The sequence below is a fragment of the Toxoplasma gondii genome, chromosome XI (genome assembly GCF_000006565.2).
Source record: "Toxoplasma gondii ME49 chromosome XI, whole genome shotgun sequence".
Classification (NCBI taxonomy): Eukaryota; Apicomplexa; class Conoidasida; order Eucoccidiorida; family Sarcocystidae; genus Toxoplasma; species Toxoplasma gondii.
Window position 1 is genome coordinate 2588710 of NC_031479.1, and position 12732 is coordinate 2601441.

Below are 12732 nucleotides of genomic sequence, written 5' to 3' on the forward strand. Positions count from 1 at the left end.
CCGCCATCGTTCCGACCGTTTTTCCCAGAAAAATGAAAAGCACATTGATAATCTGCGCCGATACACACTAAAGGAAGGACAGAGGGAATCGAAACACTCCACTTGCCGCGAACTCACGCAGACCTCGCAACGTCCTTGAACCGGAAGCGGGCTCTGCAAATGGGTGGGCAGCACGGAGGCACACGCCAGCCATGCACAGATTCTGCTTTTGCACTTTCTGGTCCCTTTGTTTTCTTTCAGACCGAATCCGTAGCATCTTGCTGATTCTTCTGAATGTGTTAGAGGTGTGCTGGTTCTTCCCCGACACCACAACAAGGCAACACGCATTCCTGTGCCGCTAAGGCCAACAATCGCAGTTTATAGGGAAAAGCATGTCGCTAGCTCATGCCCACGAAGAAATTCGTACTTAACCGGAACGACGTAGGTTTGCCTACTTCTTCTTTCTCCACGATAGGCTCACCAAAGGGTGCAAGAGAAGCGGACTGCTGTGAAATAGAGAGTTTGAAACGGGCGGGTTGTATGTATAGTGCAGACCTGCCTTGTCAAGCACAGAGGCAACTGACAGAAGAATGAGAGTCAGTCACGGTATGCCCTAGTCAGAATAAAGTCGCACGCAACACCGAATAGAAGGAAAAATGGCATGGCGGCGCAGAGGCTCGAAAGCGTTGGAACAGGTGGGCGCAGGCGTGCACACCAACGGCTGCGTCAGACATTGTTGGCTCTGCCCGCCACAGCGAAGAGCGCCACAACAGCAGGCGAGTAGAAATGAGGGAGACTTCGACGAGGTCCAAGCGATGTGGAATGACCCTGGAGCGTCGAAGCGGCAAGAATAACGAGGCTCTATGCGAAATATCGAAGAGCAAACTCTAGGAAGCAAACAAGTTGGGAGAAGCGGACGAAGCCACCGGGGTAGTAGACCCTACAGTTGAGCGAGAGACAGGACGAACGCCCATCGAGCGACGGGGATGCGCATGCCAAAGCGACTAGAAGGAAGATACATCATGGACAAGACACATGACGCATAAAGAGCCAGAGTAACAGAAGCGGGGAGTCTTTCAGAGCGTTCCTCGATTCCTTTCTTGTCTTTTGTTTTCTGTGGACTAGACGTTTCCGACTGCTTCACCTTCGCCACTCACGGTGTGCTCGTGAGTTCCTCACAACCGTGCGGTGTGCGTCTGCGAAGAAGAGCGAGAAGAGACACCTCCCTTGCTCGTTTCGAATTCCTTCTGGTCCCATTTTTTCGCTGTTCCATCCTGCCTCTCTTTTTTCCTCCATCGGAGTTGGTCAACGTTTCCCGCTCCGCCTAATTCCGATCCCCCTTCGCACACCATTTCCCCTTCTCGTTCCGCTTCTGTCGTGCACCGACCTACTAACTATGCCTTCCGCGTTTTTCACCGTTGCTCCGTTTCCTTTATGTTTTTTCTTGTCTCTGCCTCCGACATCTCCGGCGGCTCCTTTCTCTTTCACCGCGTTCCATGCTCCATTTCTGAGTCGACATCTTGTTGAGTTGCGAAAAACTGGTGAGAACCCCGCCGTCCCTTCCTCTTTTTTCCAGGCTCTTTCGCAGGCGAGAAGCGATGGACGAAACGGAATCAGTTGTAGCTGCGACCGTCGCAACTGAGGTAGGCTTCCTTCTTTTTCGTTCTTCGCTCCCTCCTTCCATCTTCCTCCGTTTTTCTTCTCTTCTTTCGTCTTCCCCATTTACCATCGTCCACTCCTCGCGTTGTCCGTTCTCTCGCGGTTTTGATTTCTTTTCTCCCTAGCGTGAGTTTCCCCCGTTTTCCTTTCTTTCGAGTGTCAACAACGAAAGACGGACCGCTGAGAAGGTAGACACATCTGCATGCGTCTCTCACCTCGGAGGCTTCTCTAATGTTCGAGCGTTGGCGAACGTCTGTCTGTCGACCGCTCGCTTTGGTCATCGACACAAGTCACTCCCCATTTCTTCTTGCGACGCCTTCGTTAATTCAGTCTCACCTCCATGAGTGGGTCGCTGCAGACAGAAAGTGATTTATCTCTGTCCAAGGACTCCACCGGAAAAAACATGTGCATACACATCCACATTATCCTTTCTGCATGTGCCTTCCACCGCAACCCACATCCCATATCATCAATGTTTCGATCTGTCTACCTTTGTGTCCTCTCCTCTATCTGCCTATCTATCTATAGGCACTTTTGCGTTCATGTGCATGTGCGCATTTTTCCATCAGTGTTTGTTTCCTCTCTGTCAACTACGCGACAGGACACAGTGATGAGGGTGACGTTCTCCGAAGACCTCGTTGTGCCCAGTTTCCAGTGTGCTCTTTGTGTGTAAAAAGGCTTTTCGTTCTTCTCTCGCATAGGCGCCGCAGGATGCTGTGCTGCAGGACATGCAGAAGTCGCCCCTGCGCAACGCTTTTCCTCTGCCTTCGCTGTTCTGGTGTATGTGCAGCTCGCTGCGTCCCTCCGTCCCCCTTCGTCCGACAGCCAGGCGCGCTTGGCTTCTGAGCGGCGCCACCGGCTTGCATGCGTTCTTCACGCGTCGTCTTCGTTTCCAGATGTCTCTTCTTGGCAAAATAAAAGGAGGAACGTCGCAACCAAAGCAGGGTGCTCCAGTGTTTCTCGATGCTCTCCACGACTCCAGCGGAACGAGGCCTGGTGCGTCGGCCAGGAAACTCACCCACCGTCTTCTCCAGTGACGTGTGACCTCTCCGAAGACTCAACGTCCTTCAGTCAATTGCTCGCTTCCGCCGCCATCTTCGGCTCCGCCCCCTTTCAGCTCAGCCCACTCGATTCTTCTTCCACTTCGTCTCCTTCCGCTTCCTCTGTTCTGCCCTCTCTTTCGCTCTCAGCCGGAGTCTCTGCTTCTCCCTCTGTGTCCTTGTTTTCCTCTGACTCGGTTCTCGGTGGCGAAGACACAGCAAGCCTTTTGGAAGTCGCGCGTCTCTGCGAGAGCGGCTCGCTGTCTCTGGGCGTTTCCGAGAGACCGCGAAAAGCAGGAGAGGACGACACCAACGGCGTTGACAAGGCAGACGTGGATTCGACAGGTTCTTTGGGAAGGCGAAAACAGGAAGACGCTTTCGCGTCTGTAGATGGATCATCCATTTCCAGCAGAGACGGCGGCTCCCTGCTTGCGGACTGTGTCCTGGGGAACTTTGGGGAAGCCTCCGACTGTGATCCAACTGCTTGTGGAGTTGCGAGCAGCGGCAGAGACCTGGCTGCGCTGTTTACGTCGCTGCCTCTCTCCCTCGACCGCTACCTTCTCTGGAATCCTCTTCTCCCTTCCTCCCCTCCTGTCGAGTCCTTAAACAAGTACGCCGTCGCTCTCGAAGAGCACCGACGTGAGCTTGCGGATGCAGTGAAACACTCGAAGACACTGCAAGAAGCGAACGAGCAGCTCACTGCAGAAGTCAGCCACCTGCAACAACGAATAGCCGTTTGCATGCAGGAGAAAGAAACGCTCTGCCATCAGCTGAGAGATCGGCCGCAGTCCTCCCGGCCTTCGCTTCCTCTCCACTCCGACTCTCCCTCCCGCTCCTCATATTCAAAGGAGAAGTCTCGAGCTGCTCCCGCCTCTGCGTCCGCAGCTGCTGTGTCTTCTCTTGGTGGTAAGCGAGATTCGTGGAGCACCAGAACGAGGGGACGATAAAAACGAGGCTGGCACTCGTTCTAGGGGGGACCCCCCAGCTCCCTCTCTTCGTGGGCGGCTCTGCGTTCTAACCGCTCGGTCTCTCTTCGCGTCCTGGCGAGGGCCTTGTGTGACTCAGCTGCATGCGTCTTGGGGGGCTGACTGCGGGTGTCTCCGCCTTCGCACTGTCTCCAGCGAGTGTACAGGACAGGCTGCCCATTCGCCAGATAGGGTATCTGCACACGAGGCTGCCGCAAAGGATTGTTGGCTTGAGTCCCTTTTTCAGCCACCTGGAGTAGCCTCTGTTGTTTCTGCTTTTCTTCTCACACTTCCTTCTTTTCAGCTAAAAAAAACGATCGGACGATGTGTGTCGACTGCTCGGATTCCTTCGCCTTCCCAAATAGGTCTTGCGCGTCCACGCATCTTTCGCCCTCGCTTGATGTCTCGTGCGAGTTCTTGTCTCTCCCCGCCGCGTCGGATATGGACTTGTGGTGCCTCGCATGTTCTTCCATCCATTTCCTTTTGCCCGATTCTCTCTCTTGCGCATGCACTTGCCTTCTCAGCTGGGGGCTTCTCGTCGAGTCGGCAACTCCTGCAGACACGCCGAGATCGCGGCCTCCTTAGTCCTGACGACGAGGCGGCTTTGCATGCTCTGGAAGAAGAACAGAAAGTGAGAGCCGAGAGAAAGAAGGATCAGAAAAGGGAGACGGCGGGGCACTCAACTACCCTGCGCTGTTTACCTATATAGATATCCATATCTGTTTATATATATATATATATATATATATATATATGTATATATACATATATATACGTATCTATACATATATATATATATATATATGTATGTATATACGTATATATACATATGTATACATACATTCATACATATATATATATATATATATATGCATATATAAATATATATACATTCGTATGTACAGATGTCGCGTAACGGTCTCCCTTTCCACGAACACTGTCGTGTAAGGCAATACGCATTCGTTTTTAGGCTGAATGTGATCTGCATCTTTGTCTGCCGATCCGACTTGATAGAACGACGGCGAGAGGGTCCGACGCCAGCAGTGTGCGAGAGGAAGACCCACAGGATGAGACAGAAACCTGTGGGGTTTGCATGCGTTAAACGACACACGCAAGAAAAGTATACAAAGTGCAAGAAGCGACGATTGCAGAAACGGAGTGAGTCCGTACTCGTTTCTGTTAGAGGAAGCCGTAGACATGGATCTAAGTACATTGCGATGCCTTGTCCCCAGCTCTTGCGAGTAGAGCCAGAATCACGCTCATGTGCATATTCTACCACCTCTGTTTGCGTCAAGATGCATATCAGCAGGCAGCTGGGGAGAATATCTAGATGAGGGCTTTCCTGCATCAGATATATATATATATATATATGTATATATATGGATATGCATGCGTTCACTCAATTTGATTCTTTGCAGAAGCAAAAGACTTCTGGAAATCGACACGTAGGCGACGTTCGGTCTCATTGCGAAGCGCGAGGCCGAGAGTCGCCTGCTCACCAAAATGGGGAGGCTCTACCTCCGGGAATGGACGAATATGAAGTGAGGCAAAAAACCTGAAACAAGTGTGAATCTGCTTGTCAGTTGTGACGTCACAAGAGAAGCTCTCTCAAAGCTTTTTATCCGTGTTGCATTTTCGCGTCTGGTTTGATGGCCGGGGGGGTGTGGGGTATGGTCTCTCCCCTCGCGTCCCCTTCTACCACTTTCGCTTGTTCTCAGAGTGGGCAAGTCAACTAGAGGTTTCTGTCTCCACCTCTCTCAGGCGTCTGTACCTGCCTGGAGTACACATGCGCCTGAGGCGTCTCTTCTTCCCTGTATATACACCAAAAGCGTCAGTCAGGGGGTTGCTGCGTCGCTTCAAGGCCTCTGTTTGTTTGACCTGTGCCGCTGTTTCTATGCTCCAGGCCCTCTTGGCTGGCGGCGACATTCGCCCTGACATCATTCAGTGGGTCCTGAGCATGCGCATTGCGCGATCGCCTCTTCATGCAGGAGAAACAATTCAATCCAGTGCGGCTCTGGTACGGTGAAACCATCACATCTCTCTCTGCAAACTGCTATACGTTTGTAGGATATATATATATATATATATATAAATATGTATACATGTAAATATCTATGGATTTGTTGGGCGCTGTATGCATGCATGCACGTAACTTCTTGTGGATCAGTTGATATTACACGTATGTACATACACATGCATACTTACATAGAGTTATAGATAGATAGCTATAGGGGAATTGATATACTGCGCCAGCAGATATGTAGATACGTGTGTATGTCTTAGAGCATGCAGCATTTATTTACATGGATATCTGCAAGCCATGTAGGTATGTGGGCACTCTACGTGATTCCATTAAGACATTCACAATTTCAGGAAATGGAAGACGGTTTTCTCTCCGTTTACCGCTCTGGTGTCGGTGCGCTCGTTTCGGTAATTTGTGAACCATCTTCAGTCGGAACGATGAAAGACGTTTTTTTCGGCGAGCGTCATCGTTCAACGACAGGCGTGCACGCTGATCCCCAAGAAAACGAGAGAACACTTTGACATTTTGCTTTGTGCATAAACCTGTATATATATATATATATATATATATATATATATATATATATATATGACCGTGTGTATCCGGAAGCCTGTATCCATGCATTATTCTTTATTTTAGAGAGAAAACGTTGCTGTCTCACCTATCTGTATGAGTGGATCGTCGATCCCGAGAAACAATTAGTTCGTAAAAGCAGTGAGGCTTCTTTTTTAAATTCGCTGGGTTTTCCGCTGCCTTGATTCTGATTGCATGCGTGGCGACTTTGGATCGGTTATAGAACATCACGCCTTTGACAAATTGACTGAGTTGGGTCATTTCGCACTCATTACGAGCCGAGCCGGGCTCCGAAGGATCGCATTCTAAAGTTCGGAAAAATGCTATCTCATCTACGCTTCGTTTTTCTCATGCCTTCCCACTCCTGGCGCGTCCGCTTTCCGCTCCATGGCTCTCCCCTTTCTTGGCCCTTTGTTCTCTTCTCTCTCGGCTGTCTGTACAGTGCGTCTTTTGCTCTCGCTCTTGTGTTTTGCTCTCTTTGCGTGCTGGCCGCCAGAACATCAGCGAAATTGCAGGCCTTCATCGCGTTAAGAAGCTTCTGACGTAAGAGTCCTGTCGTCGCGTTTCATTCTCTTGGAAATCTGCAGGTTTTTTTACTCACAGACTTTTTTCTCTTTCTCTACGTAAACTGGCCCGCCGAGCACCTGTGCTTTGAGTGAACATCGGCATGTGTACACAGACTGCGAAAAAGATGAAAAATAAGAAGTAGCAGACAAGCAAACAGAGAAAGGCAAAGTCGGTGTTTTCCTTCCATGTTAGAGAGATCCGGACGCTGGAGTCCTTTCTGAGTTATTCTCGACGCTAATGTAACTCAGACCGCAAGCCCGGCATTTAGACAAAGGTAGATGCTTACACACATAGATTGATACATATACTTCTACATTTACATACATATATATATATACATATATATATGCATATATATATATATATACATGTGACAAGGTGGCAGAGAATGCCTTGGTGTCGGCTGGGAACAACGGGAAACGCACAGAGCCGGTAGCGGACGTGACGTCGATGTTTTCAGGCGTTTCTGTCATGTTCGCTCGAGTTCGAGTGATCGCGTTTGTGCGTCGATGGCATGGCGATGTGCTCCCTGTGTGCCTGCGATTTCTCGTCGATCCTTTCTCAGGGACAAGATTATCAATCCGATTCTTCGACCGGAGCTGCATGTCGGTCTCCACCAAGCGCCTCGAGGCATTTTGCTCTTCGGTCCTCCAGGAACTGGAAAAGTGAGCCATCGTTATCCTTCTTGAGGATTTACGGTTTTCTGCACAGCGGTTGGACTTTCTCTCGGCTCTCGGACTGCGGTCTGTGCTTCTCTTGTTCTTTGACACACGGGGATCCTGGGAGCACCGGAACAGGGCGGTTCGTCTGTACCCCTGTTCCTCGTCTTGTGCGTGGAAGCTGAACTGTGTTTGCGTCTCGGCTCTTTGCGCTTTTTTCTGTTTTCTCGTTGGTCGCCTTCTTCGTCGTTGCGTTCGTGGATCCTTCACTTCCGCCTCCTACGCGGAGGCGTTTCTCGAACCGTTTGCACCCTTCGTACCTCTGAGTGACGTCGGGGGTCTCTCTCGCCTGTCTTTCTCCAACCTATCCCCTTCGTCTTCTTGGCCGTGGCGCTCGGTACTCTTCGCCTCGAAACGGCTCTTATGTCTTTCTCCTCTCTCCACTTTGTCGTCCGTCTCCCCTCAAGCTCGTGAAGTCGCCTTCGCGCTCTGCTCAGCAGGCGTTGACACCGGTCGTTCTCCTTCTCTCCTCCAATTGCCCCGCTTGGACTTCCTCGGCGTCCTCGGTGGCTGTGGTGTGCCTGATGGCTTACAGACGACTTTGGCCAAGTGGATGGCGGCAAGTTCGGGAGCGAGTTTCTTCGAGGTCACACCCTCGTCGATTATCAGCAAGTTCCACGGGGAAACCGAAACCCTCATCAAGGCTCTCTTCAAGGGTAAAAACAACAAAGAAAAAACTACTGCGTGCACACACTGTAGCATCCCAAAACACAAATACAGGTAACTTTTCGTTTTTACCTGCCTACCTAACCAAATATCTAGTTACACGTAAATATATATTTATGTATAAATGGACTTACATATATATATATATATATTTATGTTGATAGTTTTTGTTAGGTGTGTGGGCGTGCCGAGTCTGTCTGGTCCGGTCCGTTGTTGGCGCCATAGGTTCGTTTCTCTCCGTGTCTCCAAAAAGGGTCTTTCCTGGGAGTTTGCGCATGCGTCCGTCGGATGTCTTTGCATTTTGACCTTTCGCAGTGGCCGAAGCTGATAGTCCGTCGCTGGTCTTCATCGACGAAATCGATTCCCTTCTCGGCAAGCGCAGGGAGGTAAGTGTCACATGCACACGCCTGTCGAAGGCGCATGCGGCGAAAGTATCAAGCGACGCATGCGGCGAAAGTATCAAGCGACGCATGCGGCGAAAGTATCAAGCGACGCATGCGGCGAAAGTATCAAGCGACGCATGCATGGGTTCCTACGAGATGAAGCAGGCGATAACCGGGCGGACGCGGAAGGTGAAGACGCCACCGATCAAACAGACTCACGGCAACGGGGACCGATGAACAAAGGACACAAGCAAGAACATCAACAAGGATGAGAAGCGGGAACACACAGTCGCAGTTCGACGTTTTACAAGGAGGACATCCAGGAAGATGGAAGTCTGAATTTTTAAACGGAAGAACTAAAGACACGAAGGCTGGCCGGACAAACGCCTATTCACAAGAAAGAGCAGGGCAAGGAAATGAAAGACGAAGCGCGTTCATGAAGAAGCGAATGAAGGACAAGCCGCGAGAAAGTCGACAATGACGGTAGCTCCCTGTTAAAGAAATGAACAGAGGATCGACGCGTATTGAGACGTGAGGCGGAGGCACCCGAGCTCCTGTCCAGGGGGAAGAGACACGGTGGAGAAGCGCCTCTCAGTGGTGTTAGTGTCGCATTCTTGTTTGGGGATTCTTCGACGTCGAGATCTCAATCTAACGCTGCGAATATGGCAGGACTTTGGCTTTTTAGACAGACGTGCAGCATCTTCAGGGCGGCTGTGAAGAACTGACGACCTCGAATTTTGATACGGTCCGTTTGTTCGCAGAAGGAAGACGACACCAGCATCCGGATGAAGAACCAGCTGCTGCAGATGATGGTAAAGAACAAGGATCGGCCGCTAAAGTGAACAGAAAGGGGAAGGGGCTTTGCTGGTTCCGTTGATGTTTGGTCGACGTGCAGAACCAGAGAATCAGTCTGTTTCCTGCTCGCGGGATCCTCCATCTTCCATTGGTATCGAAAGAGCACCTGGCCGCGCATTTCTCGAAAAAGTGTACACACATGACGAAACGACACAGTCGCTCGATAGGTACAGAGCATTTCGCTGGATGGGATTTTTCGCTACGTTTGAGGGTCTCGCTTTGCTTTGTGCTCTCACTTAATCGTTTGTCTTCCCTTTTTTGCGCTCTGGCATTCTTGGCGCCGCAGGATGGAGTCAGCAGCTGTTCAGGAGACAAGGTCCTTGTCGTTGTAGGCGCCACAAATCGGCCAGACATGCTCGATGAGGTCGGCACTTCTCTTGCTCTTTCTTTGTGGTCCTTGTTTTTTCCTACTTTTCGCTTGCAGTTTCCTTCTCCGTTTCGCCCCTCTCTGTCGCATGTCCAAAGGCGGTTCATCGTGCGTTACGGGATCTACATGTCCATCCCCTCAGCGGAACTCTGACGTTTCCTTCCCTCTCGCTTTGCCAGTCTCCGCTTTCTTCTTGTTTTCGTCAAAAAGCCTCGATCTCCGTTTTCGGGATGCTTCCCTTCTTGCGGTTCATCTCTCAAGCCGGGGTCTGTATCCGTTCTTGTCAGTGCACTTCCTTTTGTCGGGTGACCTCTGCATCATTCGTCGCTTTCCTCCTCGAAGTTCATCCGTTTGCGTCGTTCTCGGTTTGGAGTCCATCCTCAAGGCGTCACACGACGCGTCTGTCGTCTGCATCTCCACTCTACCTCTCACGCTTCTTCATTTGTGGTTGACGCTCCTCTCAGGCAGCAATCCGGCGCCTGTCAAAGCGCGTTCTCGTTCCGCTTCCTGACTTCGATGCCCGTCGTGTGCTCATCCGGTATGCCAGTGTCAACTGTATCTTTGCCTTTCTCCTGATTCACTTCAGCTATGCGCATTTCTCTTCTTCTCTCTCTGTTTGTGTTTTCCTCTCCTTCTTTCTCTGCATCGTTTTCTTCTGCGTTCTTGGCGTCTTCCACGTCTTTCCCTGGTTGTTGTCTCTCTGCGGGGTCGTTTGTTCAGCGGTACTCTCACGCCTTCAGAGTCTTCTAAACCAGCTTCTTTTCTTTCGTCGCTGTCACACGTCTCTTTCTCTTGCTGTTTCCGTCTCCTGCTCGCATGTTGTTCTGGCCCTCTCTCTGTGTGCACGTCCACCTTTTTCGTCTCTTTACGTCTATGTAGAGGTTTCCGTTTCGCCTGTTTTCCCCCTGTATGCAGCACTGTGTTGGAGAAGCAGTCCACTGGTGGCTGTACCCTCTCCGACCAGGTGAGGAAGCATTTTCTCGACTTGTCTTTTAGTTGGGTTCCGTCTCGTGAGAAAGGCCGGTAGATCAAGGAGGCAGACGGTCTCGAAACGATTGACCGGAGACCCTCTTCTTGGCAGGGGATATAAGTAAAAAAGCGTAAAACGAAAATAAAGTTTTTAAATTATAGGGAAAAACGGATGTCTAGGTACTTTAAGACGATGAAGGACGTAAACAAATATATACGAAAAACGTATTTAGAGCTAGTTATATACATATATATACTTTAAATAAGATCTCCGAATAGGGAAACCTTCTACTATTTTTTAAATTAAAAATGATTTACTTGAGGAACGCACACTCCGCGCTTCTTTCTTCTTCCCTGAACTCACGGTTTCTTACTTGAGACGGGTTACTATTTGAGTACACTGTGTCCGTTTTTATATTGTGGCTTCTGAGCTGGAAATTCAAAGCGTCATCTCGCAGGTTCGTGTCTCTGTTTTCCACTTCAACAACTCTCTTCCCTTCCGTTCGCTTCCCTTTCGTCACTCTCCAAGGACTGTCGTCACGGCAACTGGCACTCACTGCGGCCTTCACCCTCACCAGGGGGAGGACTTGCATGGCCTGGTTTCGTTGACGCCTGATGCACGCTTCGCCGCGTAAGAAAGCGGCGTGCAGTGCGGTCTCATGTCGCCTGCTTATCCCTCTGTTCCATCGCCTCGTTTGTCGTCTGTCCTCCACAGGAGCTTGGAGACCTTTCCTCCCGGCTGGAGAAGTGGAGCGGAAGCGACATTCGCAGTCTGTGTGTCTCTGCGTCTGAGCGAAGCTACGACGAAACAGTTGCGAAGTTTGGAGGCATTCAGAATGTGCCGAGTCGAGCCGCGTTCCGTCCAATCTCCTTCAGCGATTTCCTCGCTGCTCTCGAAGAGGTTCGTACCTTGTTCGACATTGCGTGCGCCATGTGATGCCTCTGTTTCTGTAAAAACGACCGTGGAAAGGTTTCCGAGAAAGATCATCCTCCCTTGACCCTTTGCAGTTCGACAGTGAGTTGTCGACAGGTGGCTGGCAGAAGGAGAAACCGGTACGCCGATAAACTACTGCAGACGAAACCGCCCCCCCCCTCCCCGCCCACAGATTGGTGACACCCGACTGCCCCAGCATGATACGTGCTCTCAACCTCCCGTTTTGCGTAATCTTCTTTTTCTCAGTCGGGTTGATCTGTCGTTTTCTCGCGTTCTTCGGGGGGTAATTGCGCGGTCAGTTTTCCTACGTTTTCTTCTCCCTCAGGTTCGGCCTTCCTGCACATCGGAGGAAAGTTTGAGGTTCTTCGATGAATGGGCTAAGGCTCACGGGGCTCTCTGACGAGGAACAACCGATCGCATGCGGCTTGTGTCCGGATCAACTGACTCCTACAGCCGACAGTGCCTGGCCGGTTTCGAGCCTTTCGTGTATATTCCCGCCAGTCACTTCAGGAGCGAATCTCTTGGTTTCGTCTGTGCGACTTTCTCTCGGTTTCCCGGGTTGTTTTGGTTTGACGAGTCTGTCTCATTTGCGCCGCTGCGGTGTCTCCGGCGCCGCCACTTTGAATGGAAAACCATTTCGTCAGGTTGACTTTTCTGCACATTTCTTGTGGCAACGTACCTGCTTTCCATTCCGTCTCTATTTCTATGTATCCCGTCCTCTTTCTTGGCATTTCTCCCGTGTGTCCACTCGCGATTCAAACCGAAGAAGGCTTCGGCCGCATCTGGCAGTCCAGGCATCCGATAGCGACAGGTCGCAGTCGCAGACGTTCTCCCAGCAGGGGACTATAGACAAATTTCTCGGCACTTTTCGTTTGCTACTCCGACGCTTCCCGAGTCTGAATTAGTTAAACCGGAAATCGCATAAGTCAGTAAGTCGCTGGGTGTCCAAAGCCAAGAGTAGAAACGCAAGTTAGGTCGTAGTCTGATTCAAAGCCCCTGTCGTGGCAGCTTCCCCCCTGAGACAGTTACAGCT

The 12732-nt window shown here is 50.7% G+C and overlaps 1 protein-coding gene across 1 annotated transcript; it reads left to right on the plus strand.

Annotated features, from left to right (window-relative positions):
* Positions 1-1085: 1085 nt before the first annotated feature.
* Positions 1086-12728, plus strand: TGME49_312310 (ATPase, AAA family protein). Its single transcript, XM_018782707.1, has 15 exons — positions 1086-1622; positions 2429-3584; positions 4168-4274; positions 5062-5184; positions 5547-5660; positions 6736-6782; positions 7372-7471; positions 8061-8181; positions 8507-8577; positions 9336-9386; positions 9716-9793; positions 10261-10334; positions 10712-10760; positions 11481-11666; positions 12025-12728. The coding sequence occupies exons 1-15, from the start codon at positions 1578-1580 to the stop codon at positions 12097-12099; spliced, it is 2397 nt and encodes a 798-aa protein (XP_018635486.1). The 5' UTR covers positions 1086-1577; the 3' UTR covers positions 12100-12728.
* The last annotated feature ends 4 nt before the right edge of the window (positions 12729-12732 follow it).